The sequence below is a fragment of the Brachypodium distachyon genome, chromosome 4, assembly GCF_000005505.3.
Source record: "Brachypodium distachyon strain Bd21 chromosome 4, Brachypodium_distachyon_v3.0, whole genome shotgun sequence".
Lineage (NCBI taxonomy): Eukaryota > Viridiplantae > Streptophyta > Magnoliopsida > Poales > Poaceae > Brachypodium > Brachypodium distachyon.
The window spans coordinates 40,850,371-40,868,509 of record NC_016134.3 but is presented as its reverse complement, the minus strand read 5'-3'; the positions used below and the strand labels follow the sequence as shown (position 1 = coordinate 40,868,509).

Sequence of the window (18,139 nt, the reverse complement as noted above, 5' to 3'; positions counted from 1 at the left end):
CAAAACCTACGAGGTTAGTTTAGTTTGTGTAAGCATGATATTTTGTAATTTTGTCAACGAATACGTGGAGAGGTATCAAGATGCGAAGGATGAATCAAGAGATGTTTATTTCGAAAGACTACGACGAAGCTTTAAGTTTTGTTGAATATTTTTGTTATTTTGTGTTCGTGCGTGTATCGATATTTTGTACTTTCTCTCTTGAATCAATAAAGCCAGATGAGAGACACATCTTGGTGTGATGGTGGAGTTGTGGGTGCAGGACTCCACCCACTAGGGTTCAAATCCTAGTGCTCGCAATAATACTTTAGGAATTTTTGCTCTAAAACAAATCTAGAAGGAGAAATAAACTTTTAAGGCAAAAAATAATCAAAACATACCCATATAGAATCTGTTTGAAGATCTTGTCGAATCAATGTTTAGGTAATAAAGGCACATGGTATTAGATTTCAAACATTTTGAAATTACTGTTTTACAAAGCATATCAACACTCACCAGCCTAATAATTTTGTCTCTTAGTGCAAGCATGCAAATAACTAATGGCCGTGCATTTCATGGCTACTCTCTTCAACAGAAGAAGCCAGCTCCTCGAACAAATGCATAAGCCTAGCCGGCGGACGGCCGTGCCGTATGAAAGTCCTGACATCTATCATGGATTCATGATGAGCATAAATAACCAAACGGCAAAGTATCCGGTGAAAACCACCTCTACGGTGCAGACTATGAAAACTCAAAAAAAAATCACAATGTCAGAAAGTGATGTTTTATATATGTGTAAAATTTCAGGTTCAAACTCAATTTCATATGGTAGCAGCGAAAAAAACAAATCCTGCATTAATAGTGGTTTTTCAGTGTTTGATACTATTCATTTTAAATTTTTCTTTTTAATTCCTTCCACATGCTTTTGATTTTGAACTTGAAATTTTGCAGATTTGTAGAACGTCACACTCCCAACATAAGATATTTTTGTAGAATTTTTTTGAAACTTTTAAACATGGTTTTTATGAAGTTTGCACGGTTTGCACCGAATGAGGATTTTTGCGGGATACTTCGCCTAACCAAATAGCCCTCCTTTTCACTATAAAGATTGCTTGTTTACTACTAGCTTCGTTCCATAATTCTTGTCAAAATATTACATGTATCTAGACACTTTTGAGAAATAGATACATCCATTTCTGAGCAAATTTGAGACAAGAATTATGAAACGGAGAGAGTATGCAGAGAAAGGCCGCATAATTACATCCAAGGCCCAAAAGAACCACAAATATAGATGATCCAGGGGAAGCAGCCCTTGCATGTACTCCCTCTACCATATTAAGTGACTTAAATTTGTCCAAATATAGATGTATTTATATTTAAAAATTGTCTAGATACATGTAATAGAAAGTCACTTAATATGTGACGGAGTGAGTACCAAACAAAAACAAGAGCTCGTCGGTGAGCTCAGGTTCCCCGGCAGCTCCGGGTGAGAAGCAAAAAACTTCAGTGGAATTTGAGTTTGCGTCGCTTGCTTGTTTTACTGAAATACTTACAGTCGTGTTCGTGCAAAAATGGAATGCAACAATACCAAATCTAAATATCTAACTGCACCAAAAAAACATCGAAATATCTAAAGTGAGACGTCGCCTTCCAAAGAGAGAAAGGTTACACATCATCTCGCTATCTCGCCCTCTTGGCCACACAATATAGGAAGGAGGCAGTATAGCGCCAGACAGCATCACCCCGTCAGCTCGTGTGGCTACGAGGATTTCGCCCACATCTTTTGTTTGGATTAGCATACTTGGTCCACCCCTGTCTAATTCCCGAGCGGCGAGCGTTGATCTTTCTCATTCTTGTTGCCTCTTGTGGTTACCAAACACGAAGTGAGTGTGTCCTTTTCCGGAAGGAACAATCCCTTTGAGTAAACCTGCAGTCTACTGCTGTCCTTTCAGTTTCAGGTGCCTTTTCCTATAGTTCAGGACTGTGATTAGAGTCGATTAATTTAAGGTTCAACAATTTTATTACGCTGCAAGCAGCTTCAGTTTGTTCCGTGGAGCCAAAGCAGGGTAGAGCGTTTCGTTCAGTAGTTCCAGAGCGTGGCCTCAGCTCCTCCATGGCTGTAGTATCCAATTTCCCAGCACGCCTCGGTATCCGGCGTCATCTGTGGCGGCTCCATGAGCAGCCCCTCCGCAAGGTCCGCGTAGTACACGCCCAAGTCCATTTCGCCGGCCATGTCGAGCTCGAACATGCCAACCGGAACGTCAAAATTTCCAATTTCACAAGGTTGGAACGACGCCGCCCACGAGCTGGCATCGTCCATGTACGAGGGCAGCGCAGTTGCGCTGGAGGCGATATCCTCAACCACGGGGACGGTGGCGTCGCCGCGGGCGACCTCCCGGCGCTGGAAGTCTGCGACGGCCGCGAGGGCGGCGCGCCGGACGGCGGCAAGGTCGCTGGGGAGCACGCACGGCATGGCGAGCAGCCAAGCGGAGTCCGGGAAATTGAGGTGGCACGCAGTGGCGGAGAAGGGTCCGCGCAGCGCGAGCATGGCCGCGTCGTGGGCGCGCGCGGCGGAGTCGGCGGTGAGGTGCGTCCCGAGCCAGAGCCGCTGGCCACGCTTCCCCGGGACGCGGACCTCGCAGACCCAGCGGCCGGCGGGGCCCCGGCGGCGCACGCCGCGGTACACCGGGTGCCGCGTCTCCTTGAACTTGGTGCGCCCCGCGGGGCGCTTCGGCCGCGGCGGCGCCGGTGGTGGACACGCCGCCCCGTGCTGCTCGTGCGAGGACGACGAGGAAGGGGAGTCGGCCGCGTCCATTTGCTCGCTAGTAGCTTGCTTGCTGCTGGCTGCTGCAGTGCTGCTGCTGGAGCTTGCTGCTGGATTTCAGATTAGTAGCTCAGTCTGGTGTGTCGGAAGTGTGAGATGAGAGGATTGGGCTTGTGGAGAGGGTTCAGTAAGTCAGTCTGGTTTGCGGCAGCTCTTTTTATAGTTTTCGGTGACGCGCTGAAGAGTTGACACGTGGCGCGCTGCCGGAACGCCAGGTACCCGTTGGCCAGCATAAGCTGGTGGCAACTGGCAAACGAGTGAACGACGCGTGACGGCGTGAGGTTGCAGCGTTAAGGAAAGAAAAAAAAAAGGCAGCTTCCTCTGCCGAAGAGCGGGGGGGGGATTGGGCTCCACTAGCTAGCTGCTAGCTCATGGAGGCCCAACGAATGGGCAGCTTCCTCTGCCCAAGAGAGGGGATTGGGCTCCACTAGCTAGCTGCTACTAGCCCACGAGGCCCAACGATTAGATATTTTTTTGCCGCGTTTGCTTCAATGGTTTGTATACCGGCAACGATCGCCGGCTCTAGTAAAATCGTACTCTATGTATTGCCGAGCCCCATCTCCCAACCAGCTGCTGCCACCTGTTCAAGTAAAATCGTACTCTATGTATTGCACTCACGTTTCTATTTCTGTTACCGTATCTGTCCACGTGGGTCATCACGTTGCCGGCAAGCTCGCCGGTGAAATATCATCGCCGTTTCTTCGGGCTCGGCGGTGGCGCGCACCGCAGCCATGTCCTTCTCCTTCGTGGCTCCGTGCCCTCCGCTGCCGCCAAGTGAGGATCCAGGCTTGCGAGGAGCTCGTTTGCATCCTTCCAACCTCGAAGGAGCTCGTGCGTGGTTGGAAGCGGCCATGAGCTCGTCCTTGCAAGCCAAGGGACGAGACGGATCCGGTCAGCAATTCTCATTTCTCACCCCAATAATATACAGTATCAACGAAATATGAAGATCATTGGGCCCTATTTCCCTCCAATTTAGCCTTGTATATCTAGAAAGATGAAGAAACTTTTAAGGCAAGAAAGAATCGAAACATACCCATTAGCTTTGAAGATCTTGTCGAATCAATCCGGAGGTAATTAAAGGCACGTGGTTTGAGATTTAAAACATTTTGAAATTACTACTGTTTTACAAAGGGTATTTACAAAGCATATCAACAACCTAATCATTTTGTCTCTTAGTGCAAGCATGCAAATAACTAATGACCGCGCATTTCATGGCAACTCACTTCAACACAAGAAGCCAGCTCCTTGAATAAATGCATAAGACTAGCCGGCGGACGGCCGTGCCGTATGCAAGTCCTAACATCTATCATGGATTCATGCTGAGCATAGTGGCAATTACAGCACATACAAAGTTTTGCTTCCACAGTCAAGTTCAACAAAATACTGCCCCCTTTTTCACTATAAAGATTGCTTGTTTACTATACAGAGAAAGGCCGCATAATTTACATCCAAGGCCCATAAGAAACATCCAAGGCCCAATAGAAACATAAACACATTCACTGAAGCATGTACAGCAGTGGAAGAAACTGTCAGGAGAACAGTGGATTGTTTTAGTCGAAAAGCAGGCGCCGTCGAATAGACTTGGGTATCTTCTTATCGAGGTCCACAGGTGAGGATTTTCTTGATGCAGCCTTCGATGTCTGGCCTTCAACATGCAGCTTCTTCCCAGATTCGTCTCCCGCTGCTTTCTTCGAGCGGTAGAACTCCTTGATGCTAAGTTGAACCCCGCTAGGTCTTGGGCCTTTTGGTGTCTCGAACATGCTATTTGCTAGGTTCATCTTGGATTTCCGTGATCTTGTTTTCTCTTCCCTGAGACTCTGCAACCAATTCAGGGGATTTGTTAACCAAACCGAACAAAAGTATTGGTCAAGAAATAAATGAAGTGAGGATATAATTCAGTAGTTCATTATGATGTCCTGGAAGCATCGTAGTATTGTAACTTGATCATCGTGAAGATTGCAACTAATACGAACCTGTTCTTCCTGAAACCGCCGTGCTTCATTAGGAAATGCAGCATTCACGAGCTGAATATCTTCATCGGTCAATAGAAAGATGCGGTTATCATCCCTGAGTACTTGTGGTATGTCTGGCTCATCTAACAAGTCAGCAGATTCACAAATCACTGTTGCCTCCTCGTCATCATCGTCGTCCAAAACAACCACCTCAGCATGACCGTCCCCATCTAATTCCGGCTTCGTATCAGATACGCCACTTGAAACCATACTGGAACTGGCCCTCTTCCATTTGACCAAGTAGTAAGGGTGTCCATATCGTATCTTAATCCGTTCAATTGAAAGGAATTCATACTGGTCATACAGAAGCAATAATTTACATGGAGATGAAGCCACTTCACGTAAATATATGGTTGATAGCATAGGAAGCATGTGCTGTCGGATATAAGATGGCTCCCATTTCTGCATATAAGCCAAGAAGTCTACCAAAGCCTCAACATTAGGCTCATCCCACCTGAGCAATGGAATACCATTTTCTGCAGACAGGACGATGAGGTCTCAGTTAGGATATACATCAACGAGGACAAAGATCAGATTACAATGCAGGAAATATTGGAAAACAGAATAAGATATAACTATCCTAAACAGAAGTGCAGAAACCATACTCTTAGATACATGTCACATTGAGAAATAATAAAAGACAGTTACCAAAATTTACCTTCATCCAAATTGTTATCACATAAATACAATTTAATTATCTCTTCATTTGGGAAATTCGTCTCGGCAGCTAATCTTTTGCAGACCTTGATTTGCCAATTTTCGTGTCTTCTCTGTGCTTTCAGACTGCGTGCCTAACAATGATACCACCAAAGATACTATTAATACGTAGAGAATTAAGATTCAATAAACCATTTACAAGGGAGTAGATTGTTTCGTTGAACAGAAGACATGAGAATGATTATGAGTTTATGGCAATGAACAAGGCAACAAACATTAGTTTTTGTAGTGCACATGACACTGGAAAGTACAGAGTTATGAATTCCTAGAAATCAAATGAGTTTACCTTGTCACAGCTAGGACATTCACATACAAAACCAGCCGGTTTTTCCACGCAATTTTCTAATGTATCCACCAGGCAATAATTGCACCCAGTCTTGCTATGATTTTTCTTGCTGCCGGGGTGACCACAATGTGAGCAGTGAGGTGATCTCACAACTGGTGGGCTCGTTTCAGATGGTGATGGTAGATCATTAACATGGGCCTTGTCAAATCCTTCTAGGAATGGATAGATTCCTCTACCAATTTCCTTTAATCTGGATTAGTAAAAATAAGATTAGGTTCAGAAATATAATTTTGCGCTACTCATTTTGCTGGAAATTACAATAACTTCTCATCAAAGTACAGAACATACTTATCTAAAATATGATCCTCCTCAAATAGCTGCACAAACCGAAGGGCAGTCTCAACACCAAAACCAGGCACCCCATGCAAATCATGGTCACTGCCAACAAGAAGGGCCATGGCTACCATTTGTTTCCTCTTCAGTCCAATGCCAGACTCAATATCGGCTATGTTGTAGCACTCAAAAGGTTCCTGAAAAAAAATTCCTGGTCATCGCACCATGGTACAGGGAAAGTGAAGCAGCGGATCCTCCACTGCGGTATGATAACTATAATAGACTGCCCACCTTACAATTCGATCGTAGCACTTTTATGACGGTCTTAGCACCGAAGAGGAATGCATCACTGTCTGAAGTAATACAGGCATCTACATGACCCTCATTATTCAACTGAGCGCAGAGAGCTTCAGCTTCACCAGTTGCCCGCAATACTGGCATTCCAAGATATCCAAGCAGTTCCTATACGTTACAGAAATACAAAACTGTCAAAGAAAGGACCTTTATTGGTTTCCAGTAGCAACACCAGAGCACCGAAATGCATCAGCTAACTAGAGTGGAAACTTGCACAAATTACTACTGGACGGTCTCAGAGAATTATTTTTTTGTTAATCTAGCAGAGTGAATACATTGCACTTCAGTCCAGCTTTCTTAACCAAATGAAGTCCTAAATCGTGAAAAAGGATAACAACATTGCCAAGATATGGGCACTCACCACGCACTCCTCTACGTATCGCGTGAACGCAGCATTTCTCCCTTTCACCGGCGCCGGGACACTGGCCTCCCCTTCCGCATCCTCGCTCTGCAACGCGGACCGGTCAATCCCAGAGCCTCGGAAGAAGCGCGCAGCCCTCGCCTGATACTTGAGCGGCGACGGCTGGCCGTCCACCACGAATACCGGGAAAGCTCCCATCTGAAACAGTTCCAGAGACAGATCAACAAGTGAATCGAAATCGCAAGGCGCAGAGCCCCGGCAGCACTAAATAAAACGAGATATCGAACTCATAACAGTAAGCCCATGAAAGATTGGACAGCGGTCGCATATCAAAGATTGAATCTTGAAGGAGCGAGAGACATGGCGCTAAGCACTGGGGGTACTGAAGAAACGGGTGAATGCGACAAAAATCCGAAGGGGGGAAGCGACACCGACGGAAGGTGGAGCGACTAGAGGGTGGGGAGGGGAATCCAACCGACCTTGGAGAAGAGGGAGAGCGTCCGGAAGAAGGTGGTGCGCAGGTGGGGGTGCCGCGCGTGCGGGGAGCGCGCCCGAATGGCGGTGGTGTGGGAGACGATCCAGAAGGAAAGGTCGACGGCGACGCGGCGGCCGCGGAGGTACCCCGCGCCCTCCTGGCGCGCGTACGGCTTCAGGAGGTCCCAAAAGCTCCCGCCCACGCCCATCTCTCCTCCTCCTCCTCTTTGCCGTCGTCGTCGACGGCGGGGTTTCTAGGGCGCTGCGGCTCGCGGGACTCGCCGTTGTGGCTAATGGGCCGTTTGGTTGGGTCCCCGTGTCGTGCCTGTGCGTATGTAAAGTGGGCCCAGCACAGATGAAACATTGCGTCTGTTGATCTAAGAAACGGAAGCGGTTGCGTTTGCGCCTCTTCACCGAAGTCAACGTTTCAATCATGCTACTTTCAAATTTGAACTTGTTTTTTTATACTATTCTCTTTTGAACAATTAAAATTCGGAAAATCTATTTTCCAGACGTACCGCAACTCACCTTACGCTTTCCAGACGTACCGCAACTCACCTTACGCATGTACGCCTCGTCTGCCGTTCGATCGCGATCATCCGGTTTCCAAATTGCCCGAACCTCCTTTCTTCCGGCCACAGGCTCTGCCTTGTTTCTTCCACTCGCAGCCCCAAGTCCCCAACCCCATTTCGAATGGCTACTGTAGGAGGAGGAAGCTCCCTGACATGGCGGCGCGGTCACGAAGTAAGAGGAGGAAGCGGCGGCCACACGCAGGCCTGACGCGCAGCTGTGCTTAGGGGACCTCCTTGTCTCCATCTTCCTCGTCGTGGCCTTCCTGTACCTCGAAGATGTGGTCGTCACTTGTCAAGCCTCACCCACTCGCCATCCATGGGGCCGAGCGTGCTAGGTCTTCCCCCGACCTCCGCCTCCTCCATTCTGCAAGAGGACGCCCTGCCCCACCGTGAGGTTGTCAGCTCCCATTCCTTGCCCGGCAAAAGGACGAGGAGGAGCATCGCCATGTTGACGTCCAGCAGGGAAAGAAGAAAGCGTCAGCCGCAACAAGCAATAACGCGAAGCAGGCCGAGCCGGCCCACCTCCTCGACGCCCGCCCAAGCCAATCGCGCCCAGCAGCAACAGGGTAGAGGCAGTGGAGGTTCCATGGCTGCCAAAACCGATGTGCGACGTGTACCGCAGGTGGTGGACCTACGACACCAAGGGGGAGTAGGAGCCTATGCACCATGTGCTGGAGTGCGAGTCCCTGACGGAGCAGATCACCTACATGCGCAACGGCTGCCGCGACAGCTCGTACCAGCTCTGGCGTCCTTTCTCAGCTCCCCAACAGAGTTGCACCGTACCTGTTCGATGAAATGCCAATTTTATGGGAACACATTGTGCAAGCCATCCGTAACCTGTTGATTATTCTGAACGTGACAAATAGCACCATATGAGGACAGGGTGATGTGCGACAAGTTCATGCGACTCTTCCACTACACTGCGAAGCCTACACTTGGTCATTTATCGCGTGTGTGCTTGACAATTCCGGGTCTATCAATGTGATTAGCAAGACTATCTTCATCAGGCCCGAAATTGTATGACTCCATTCCTTCTCTGTCTCGAACTTTTCATTGCTTCAAATTTGTAACTAGATGTTACTTTATGTGTGTTTCCTCGATTGGTGGACTAGGCTTACTTTGCAGTTAGCATGTTTTGCAATGGAAGACATGCATAATTCTCTTTTCTGCTCTATAGCACTGATAATTGTGAGGTGACTGGGCTAGAGATTTCATAAGGTGTCACCTACACTTGTTTTTCTTGGCATGACAGTCTTCCTAGCAGTTATAATTCAGCGATTGGCTGTTATTAGCTCATTACTAGGTGGAGTGGATCGAAGAGCCATGTTGTCGTGCTACCTTGTTTTTCTCCAACTTGATTGATCTAGACATTGTTTAGTACTCCCTCTATTTCACAATACAACGCGTATAGATTTTTTTAATTTGTTCCACAATACACCTCATTTTCTCTTGGTACCCGCACACGGCCAATAACTACTCACATCAATTTATTATTAACCCAATATGAGTGGTCAGGCACTAGAAACGAGAACTCCCTTGGTCCAAGTGCACAAATCTATATGAGGTATATTTTGGAATGGAGGAAGTATTACCACTCGGGGTGGGCGTTCGGTTATACCCGAAATTTCGGTTCGGTTCTTCGGGTTTTCATGAAATTTGGTTCTTCAAATATGAGGACCGAAGTTATCTTAAAAAAATTGAGAGAACCGAAAACCGAACATTGTGTTTACGGCAAAAAAAATGAAAACAAATTTAGTTCAATCTTCTACTTATAACAAAAAAATAGATTTAAGTTACATGCAAAAATAAACACATAATCTTTTGTGACACAGACACACGTAATGAGTAAATATCATCTAACGTGCAATGAAAACATTAAATTTTAAAGATGCAGCAATGAACTTCGGTTCTTTGGGTTTTTTCGGTTAACCGAGGCAAGAGACCGAATTAACCAAACAAACTTCGGTTCTTTGAGTTTGCTGACCGAAGTTTTAAACGGTTCTTCGGTTTCGGTCCAATCGGCTTCAGTTTCCGGTTCTTCGGTGATCGGTTTCGGTTTCTCGGTTTTTATGCCCACCCCTAATTACCACCATACTATGATGTATGGGAAAATTGCGATGTCATTAAAGTAATCATGTACCACCATAGGCATGTCAAGCTAATAGTTACCGTCATGGCACTAATTTAGTTACCAAGTTGCTCATGTTGCAGTTATTAACACATCACCAATGCAGTTATCCACATGCAGTAGTTAGAGTTACCAAGATAGTACTCATGTAGTTCTCCAACAGTTTTAGGTTACAGTTACCATGATATCATTGATGTAGTTATCTGTTTATTTGTGTTATAGTTACCATCGGTGCCATTGATGCAGTTACCAACTTGTCTAGATTATAGTTATCACCATGAGCTGACGTAGTTACCTGATGTTCAGATACAGTTACCATCAATGCAATCGATGCAGTTACCAACTTGCCTAGTTCAGAGTTACTAAATAGCTTGGATGGGATTTACCTAGTTGTTCACGGTAGAATTACCCACTTGTCGCAATAATACTGATTCAAAATGTAATTACCACAATCTCACTTATGTAGTTACCGATATGTCTATGCTACAGTTATCAATATGGCACCGATGTAGTTACCAAGTGAGATATAGTGTTTTGAACCCAATAACTACACACCAATAACTTGGTAACTTGTGTATTTGCTTGTTGATAACTTCTGAGTTCAAAGAAAGTCACCCAAACACATTGTATCTACTCGTGAATAATCTAGCATGTTAATTCGCATATCATCGCTGATAACATCTTACCTCAAAATTAGTTGCCGCAGCATCCCCAAGTGGGTCATAGGTATCAAGCTGAGTAACCAACATGGTGCTTTTGGAGTTACCCAATTGTGTGTGTTACAAGAGTAACCATCATGTCCTAACAAAGTTACCCATTTGTTTGGGTTAGAGTAACCACCTTTTACCTAATGTAGTTACCCACTTGTGTAGGTAACAATTACCATCATGCCACTCACCTAGTGATCCAATCCTTTAGGTTACAATTACCCGTCATGATGAGTTATCCAGTCATTTAGATTGCAATTACAATCATGACACTTATGTAGTTATCCGGTCATTGAGGTTACAGTTACCATCTTGACACTCATATAGTTATCTAGTCGTTTAGGTTACAGTTACTACCATGACACTCACGTAGTTATCCAGTCGTTTAGGTTACGGTTATCAACATGACACTCATGAAGTTATCCAGTCATTGAAGTTACCGTTACCATCTTGACACTCAGATAGTTATCCATTCGTTTAAGTTGCGGTTACGAACATGAGACACTCATGAAGTTATCCGGTCATTGAAGTTACCGTTACCATCTTGACACTCAGATAGTTATCTAGTCGTTTAAGTTGCAGTTACGAACATGACACTCATGTAGTTATCCGGTCATTTAAGTTACAGTTACAAACATGACACTCATGTAGTTATCCGGTCGTTGAGATTATAGTTACCATCTTGGCACTCGGATATTATCCCGTCATTTAGGTTACAGTTACCAACATGACATTCATGTAGTTATCAGGTCATTAATTGAGGTTACAATTACCATCTTGATACCCAGATAGTTATCCAGTCGTTTAGGTTACAGTTACCAACAAGACACTCACGTAGTTATCCAGTCGTTTAGGTTACAGTCACCAGCATGGCACTCATGTAGTTATCCAGGCGTTTAGGTTAAAGTTGGAAAAAGAAGTTATCATCGACATGACACTTTTAAAGTTGGAAAAAGAAGTAGCCAAGAATACCCTACTAGATCTAACATTCAAAATAATCGTGAATAACCCGATAACTCACTTATTATTGCCCGGTAACTTTCAAGCTTGTAACAGCCCGAGAGCAACCCTTTTCTTTTTAAGCCTTTTGGACTGTTTTGTAATTTAATTATCATCATCATGTTGTCGTGCTCATGTCATCATTAACATGTTGCCATGTCATTAGCATCATCTCACATGAAATATTATTCGCTTACACAAAATGTCTCTTCTTTGGTGTTGTCATTTGCGTGTCATTTGTTGTGTTTGTGGCAGCCTAAAAATTATTTTGTACAAATCTTAATTTGAGTTGACAAATTATTTCCGGGTCTAATTAAACCTACACCATCTCTCTTCTTATTTTTATTTCAAAATCAAATAAAATATCAAATTAATTTAATTTGCGTGCAGTTGTTTGTTAACCAGCCCATTAAACAAACTCTAACTTTTGATTTGCTTATAAAAAGCTAGTCCCCTCCTTGTTTTTTTCTCCCTCCCCCTAATTCCCTGGCCGCCCAGCTTCTCCTCCCCTTCTACTTCTTTCTTCCTCCCGTAGCTAGTTTCCCTGGCCGATCCCCTTGCTCTCTCTCGGTTTCCTCCCATGGGCGCTGGAGCCCTGCTGCTCCCTCCTCCCTTGAGCTCCCCAGGCGCCTCCCTCCTCCTAGCACCCTCCCTCACGAGCTCCTCTCATGGCGCCCTCGAAGCTCCCTCTCCCCGCGCCTTCCTCCTGCGACCCCCTGGCCACGCGCGCCACCGGCGCTGCCTCTCCCCGTCGGCCGCGCCGGCCTCGCGCCCTGCGGCTCCCTCTCCACGCGCGCCGCCGCCGAGCTCGCCGCCTCTCCACCTCGCCGGCGCCGCCTCTCCCCGACGCCCGCGCCTGCCCGCGCCTCTCACCACGCCGGCGACCACCTCTGCGCGAGCTCCGCCGCCCGCACCCACCTCGCCGTCGACCTCCACCAGCAGCTGCAGTGGGCTCCTCCTTCCTCCAGCAGGTGCGGCCTCCTCGCTGCTGCTCTCCTCGTCGCTGGTAGCGCCCCCACCTGCAGGGCTCCCCACCAGCCTCCTCTGCCTCCAGCCCGCAGGCCCAGCTCCCTCCTCCTTGGCCCATCCGCAAGCCCAAGCCAGGTCCAAGCCCAGCAGCCGTGGCCTTTTCCCCTTTTTCTTTTCTGGAAATTGCTAATTCCTGACGTGTGGACCCTGCTGGTCAGCGCCTCCGTGTGCTTGCTGCCGTGCTACTGTTGCCGCTGCTAGCTGTCGTGTTACCGCTGCTCCGCGAGTGCTTCGCCGTGTCGCTGCCCAAGTCTTTGTTGTGCGCCATGAAGACCGAAGAATCTCCGAGCCGATGCGGTGAACCACTACTTGGACTACATCGTCTACTCGACTACGCCGACTAAGTGTACGACTACCTCGTCTACGTCGACTACTACATCGCGACGCCGCACGAGTCCAAGGTATAACGAGCGACCGTTCCGTGAAGCCCACCGTCTTTGGCGTAGACTCTTAGGTTGCAATTGGTGATATTCATGTGTTGTATGAGATGCCCGTGATTGTACCGATAGTATTGATAGTTGCAGGTAACTTGTTGCCATTGGTGTGTGCTGCCCCGACCTAGTCGGATCTTTGTGTTATTCTTGTTAAATTTTGTGTTGCACCTATCCATGTCATTCTCATGCATGATAATACAACTAAATGTTGAGTGTAGTTAATCAATTAAACTCTATTCCTTGCATATAGAGATGTATAGATGCTATGTGTAGTGTTTTTGGACTACATTTAACTTGGTAGTTGTATAGTGGATTTATTTCGGAATTCTTAATATGTCATGCATCATCTCTATGTCACGCATCTTTTTTGATTGCGCATCTCAATTACCATGTGTATCTTGTATGCTTATACTTTTCTTTTATGTGGTGTATTTGCTTCTTTTTAGTTAGTCTCCGATTCCTACGACGACGCCTACACTTGTGTTCTTCTTCCAGGATTCTTGCTCAATTCCGGGCAATTGAGTACTCCAGGCAAACAGCCATTCCTTGACCATGTTGTTTATACCCAATGCCTCTCTCTCATTCTTGCACTAAGTTACGTTCTCAGTTTTGTCACGATGCATCTAGGATTGCATAGCTTTGTAGTCAGCTCTATTCAAATGCCTTTGTCTTGTTACTGGTCCTAATACCATGTCACACATGTTTGCTTGTTGCCCTAGTTCTTGGTCATTAGATGTCATGCTTAGACTGCTAGTCTAGTGTCCTTACTTTGGGGTCCACAATTGCTACATCCACATGCTACTTGCTGTATTTAAATTGCAATTATTAAACTGTGATATGCTATTTAACGGCAACAAGGCAACGATGGGAGGCCGTGCTCTAACGCATTGGTGATTTGTTCCATTTGCGCCGACCTAAGGACTGAGTTCTTGTTTTCGCCGATCCAAGAAACTTCGCGCTAACCGCTCGCGGGAGAAGATATGGCTTCCTCCTCGACTTAGTACTTGATCCTCAGTTCTTCCAGGGGCCACATAGTTCGGGCGTTTCATTTGGCATATCGCATATACACTGGTGTTGTGTTGGAGACTTGTTGGTGACTTTGCATTCATATAGGATTGCGGCACTAGTCTGGAGTGGTTATCCTGCGGGCTCTGATCCACTACCAGCTGTCCACGCAACTCTTGAGTCCGTACGACGCTTCGACCGGGCTCTCGTTTCGGATAGACTCAGTTGGGTGGTCCCCCTGGATTAGTTGTGGAACTTGGAAACGTCGTGTCGCTTAATCCAGCCAGCGCACATTTGAGTGTGAGCACGCTTGGTATTCGTGGGTTGGTCGAACGTGTACGGATAAATTGGCACACCCTGCAGTGATAAATCTTTTGGAAAGCCGTGTCCGCGGTTATGGATGACTTGGTTGGTCATTACTTGATCATAGAAAACTTAACCAACTTAATCTCAACAACTTGACTAGTAGTTAGGGATTATTTCTGGATATGCTTAAAACTAATTAAGTGTGAGTGTCTTTTGGATTGCTTCCTCACAGGGTGTTGAGGGGGTGATATGAGGATTGTGTTGTTTGGTGTTTAGTAACTAGGTTAATCACCTTACAACTTGGTAGACGCTTCTCTTCCTCTCATTAGACGTTGTTATTAGAGTGTATCTCCAGATATCTGCTGCTGCATAGCCCCACTTTACCCTCCTTTAAGACATGTTGCATACTAGCATAGATCTCCCTGTAAATCTTGCGAGTACTTTGTACTCAGTTGCTTTGCAACGTTGTTTTCTTCAGAGGTTCCAGCAGAGGAGGTGAGCCACTAGCTTCTTCGTGGAGCACGACGTTGGATTCGATGTTTAGCCAGGAGATTCAGATCAGGGTTCTGAGACTTGTGGCGGGTTTCCTTCTAGCTTCCAGCCTCTTCAGGCCATGCTGTATTCTTGTCCGTACTCGAGCATAATTCGACTTCCGCTGATGTAATGATGTAATGTTGGGACATGTGTCCTCTCTTTGTAATATTTGTTATTCTGCTCCTTGTATGAGCTTTGTAATTACTCTCTTCTATAGAGTTTGGTAATGATACTCATGTTGCAAAATCCTGCGATGAGCACATTAATGCGTGTATGTATTGAGGTGTTTATCGTAGGTTAAGAACCTAATGCTTGAATTATGCAAAGGTTAGCAATTTGGGGCTAAATTGTATAATTCCGGTCCCGGGATCTTACAAAGCTCTAAAAAGGTTTCGAAACACTCCACTGAGTGTACTTTCCACACCGATAACTAATAGTGAATATATCTGCTAACACGCACAGTTATGGTTGGTAACTCCCAAGCTTGAAAAAAAGTCGTCGAAACATATCTAATCGGGATCTTGTTTCGAAGCCCTCGTCGATACGAAGTCAACTAAGGAAATGGATTATAAATCAGGTACACAATTTGATCTAGACAACTTTTTAAATTTTCTAGAGCATTTTAAATGCACACGTGTGTTGATGCTGCAACCCCCTCACACTTCTATTTGCATGCACGGATGGAATCAACGGTTCACTCCACGCGGACATGGAAAAAAGCATGAGGTGTGGGGGTGCCGCACGCTCGGGCTCGCGAAACGGATCGGGAGAAATATGGCGGGAAGCGTATGATGGCTACCGTAACTGCCATAGGGCTGTTACATAGTCGAGTCGATTAAAATTTGAAACTTGAATTGTGATTAGGGTACTGGAGCCGTGGTGGGGGAATTGTCTGGCAATCTTGGCGATCCGGAGGAACGCGAAGGAAGTTATCTGAATATCTATGACCAGAACCCACGCCTATTGCCATTCAAAAGGTTTCTTTAGTCTTGTGCTCTCTTCATCTCTCGTCACTGCAAATAGGATGTGATCGTTTAGTTCTTATGTGGCTAACACTGACATAATCTTCCATCCGGTGGCATCTGAAGGATCCCATAATCGACATGATTAAGGGGACTGCGGATAAGCTGACGAACTCGACGAACTTCCTGCGGTTCCAGGGACAGCACGCGCTAATCGCGCAAGGTTCAGAAGAGCAGCAGATTTCAGAGGATAAGTACCATTTCATCACCCTCGTGCTCAACCTGGCCAACACCTTCCTGTACATGGTCAACACGTACATCGTGGTCCCGACAGCCGACGACTACACGACGAGCCTTGGCGCAGCGGCGACGGTGTGCGGCGCCATTTTAGGGTCCATGGCCGTGGCTCTCCTCAGTCTACTTGAGTGTGTGGTCCAACATGTCCTACTTCCGGCCGCTGCTCTTGAGCAGCGTCGTGCTCCTCCTTGGCAATGTCATGTCCGCCCTGGCCTATGACTTGCACTCCTTGGCAATTCTCCTCACTGGCCGTGTTCTATGTGGGTAAGAAGCAATAACTGTTTCTCATGAAATTCCTGGCATCAATATCTTGTCAAATACGCGATCATTGACCCTGATGGGAATTCACTGCTGTGTAGGATGGGATCGGCGTCGCGAGAGCCGTGAACCGGAGATACATCAGCGACTGTGTTCCTCCTCGGATCTGAATGCAGGCTTGTGCGGCATTTGTCAGTGCCAGCGCCCTTGGCATGGCGTGCGGCCCAGCGATCGCCGGCCTGCTTCAGGTCAACTCCAAGCTGTTCTCTTTCACCATCGATCAAGACACCTTGCCAGGCTGGGTCATGGCGTTTGGATGGTTCGTGTACCTCATCTGGATGTGGTTTTCATTCAAAGGGATGCTGATGAACGTGACACTGCTGCCGTCTTTGGTCGTGTGCGTCGCCGCCACGCTCTCCACATACAACTCGCTCTTCTACTAGCGTACGTGCGAGTGTGTGATTTCCGGGTCGTATTTGTCGTGAGTTTTTGTGACGACTCGTGGTGGCGTGTGTGTTCATCGGCTTTTTCTGTGGGAAAATTGGGACTATGACTATGCCACGATCGAGAGGGAAAAAGCTTTGCCTGCCAGTGCTGCCTTGCGTCTGTACCATGGGCCGTGGCAGACATCTCGTCGTCCGCGGATCCATGGAACCGTCTTCCGGGTGATGTTGGCGTGCAGCAGGACTACGAGCTAGGTGGGGATGCAGCCTAGGTTTAGGGATGGATGACGTCGACCCAGGCAACAACGGAGAATCGACCAAATAGCGGGGTACCATACACAATGTGGATGCTGCTACCCGGCAGCATGATTCGGTCATGATTGGACTAACCGGATCATGTTCGAAACACCCTCCGGTTGTGTATATCTAGCAAAACATCCAATATTTGACAAGCTTAGCCCCACGAGCGGGCCCTACTTGTCAGATTCAATACAATTTGGGAAATTGGACAAAAAGTGGGAAAAAACAACACTAAGTGAGGTACAAAGTTGAAAAATATTATTAAATAGAGTACACTGTGATAATTTTTTCGTCAAATTTGGACACTTCATGAGCACAAAGTAGGATTTATTTTTTGCTAAGACGGTCTTGTGTCAAAATAATTTTAATTATGTCATTCTCGAAAAAACAAAGTTCACTCCACGGATCATGGGTGGTCAACGTGAAATCACAAGTGTTATTTTAGAGACATTCATAGTGGTCACATGCATGTGTTTATCCTAGATCAAACATACTTCTTTCGATGCTCGCCGACAAGATTGAATCTTCCTTGTCCTCGGTGGATGACCAAATATTTGGCAGAGGGCTACTTTGTTGTTGGATCGAAAGTTGTGTGTGATGAAGTTGAAGTCATTAGATGGGGAGCAACGAATGATAAGAATCATGTTCACGGGTGGTCGGTTGTCGAAGGTTGTGCATGATGAATTTAAAATCGTCCGATCGGGAGCTATGAATGACAGCGATCATGTTCACTGATGGTCTCGACGCTTGATCTGTTATGCGTTTTGTGTCATTTTTTCTTCCAGTGGTGCCTTGTTGTGGGGTCCTTGTAACCTCAGTTTTTACACA

General features: G+C 46.4%; 3 protein-coding genes and 1 pseudogene across 3 annotated transcripts; 2 read left to right on the top strand and 2 right to left on the bottom strand.

Annotated features, from left to right (window-relative positions):
• Positions 1 to 1,488: 1,488 nt before the first annotated feature.
• Positions 1,489 to 2,916, bottom strand: LOC100830551 (dehydration-responsive element-binding protein 1H). The gene has a single exon (XM_010240091.3). The coding sequence runs from the start codon at positions 2,789 to 2,791 to the stop codon at positions 2,057 to 2,059; it is 735 nt and encodes a 244-aa protein (XP_010238393.1). The 5' UTR covers positions 2,792 to 2,916; the 3' UTR covers positions 1,489 to 2,056.
• Positions 2,917 to 4,091: 1,175 nt separating this feature from the next.
• On the bottom strand, positions 4,092 to 7,651 carry LOC100839455 (flap endonuclease GEN-like 1). The gene is made up of 8 exons (XM_003578415.4): positions 7,343 to 7,651; positions 6,864 to 7,061; positions 6,440 to 6,610; positions 6,164 to 6,345; positions 5,816 to 6,065; positions 5,471 to 5,603; positions 4,774 to 5,288; positions 4,092 to 4,617 (listed from the first exon to the last, which is right to left on the bottom strand). The coding sequence occupies exons 1-8, from the start codon at positions 7,544 to 7,546 to the stop codon at positions 4,351 to 4,353; spliced, it is 1,920 nt and encodes a 639-aa protein (XP_003578463.1). The 5' UTR covers positions 7,547 to 7,651; the 3' UTR covers positions 4,092 to 4,350.
• Positions 7,652 to 8,225: 574 nt separating this feature from the next.
• On the top strand, positions 8,226 to 13,479 carry LOC104585129 (proline-rich protein 36). Its single transcript, XM_010241126.3, has 3 exons — positions 8,226 to 8,303; positions 12,194 to 12,847; positions 12,931 to 13,479. The coding sequence occupies exons 1-3, from the start codon at positions 8,226 to 8,228 to the stop codon at positions 13,114 to 13,116; spliced, it is 918 nt and encodes a 305-aa protein (XP_010239428.1). The 3' UTR covers positions 13,117 to 13,479.
• A 2,584-nt stretch (positions 13,480 to 16,063) lies between these two features.
• Positions 16,064 to 17,011, top strand: LOC104585128 (annotated as a pseudogene).
• The last annotated feature ends 1,128 nt before the right edge of the window (positions 17,012 to 18,139 follow it).

Excerpts from the sequence above, each read along its gene's own strand:
- LOC100830551 (XM_010240091.3), bottom strand. The coding sequence starts at position 2,791 with ATGGACGCGGCCGACTCCCCTTCCTCGTCGTCCTCGCACGAGCAGCAC.
- LOC100839455 (XM_003578415.4), bottom strand. The coding sequence starts at position 7,546 with ATGGGCGTGGGCGGGAGCTTTTGGGACCTCCTGAAGCCGTACGCGCGC. Across the intron at positions 5,604-5,815 it reads AATGTCCTAGCTGTGACAAG|GCACGCAGTCTGAAAGCACA; the intron begins GTAAACTCATTT and ends TATCATTGTTAG. Across the intron at positions 5,289-5,470 it reads TGATAACAATTTGGATGAAG|AAAATGGTATTCCATTGCTC; the intron begins GTAAATTTTGGT and ends TCCTGTCTGCAG.
- LOC104585129 (XM_010241126.3), top strand. The coding sequence starts at position 8,226 with ATGGGGCCGAGCGTGCTAGGTCTTCCCCCGACCTCCGCCTCCTCCATT. Across the intron at positions 8,304-12,193 it reads ACGCCCTGCCCCACCGTGAG|TCCCCTCCTTGTTTTTTTCT; the intron begins GTTGTCAGCTCC and ends ATAAAAAGCTAG. Across the intron at positions 12,848-12,930 it reads CATCCGCAAGCCCAAGCCAG|CGCCTCCGTGTGCTTGCTGC; the intron begins GTCCAAGCCCAG and ends CCTGCTGGTCAG.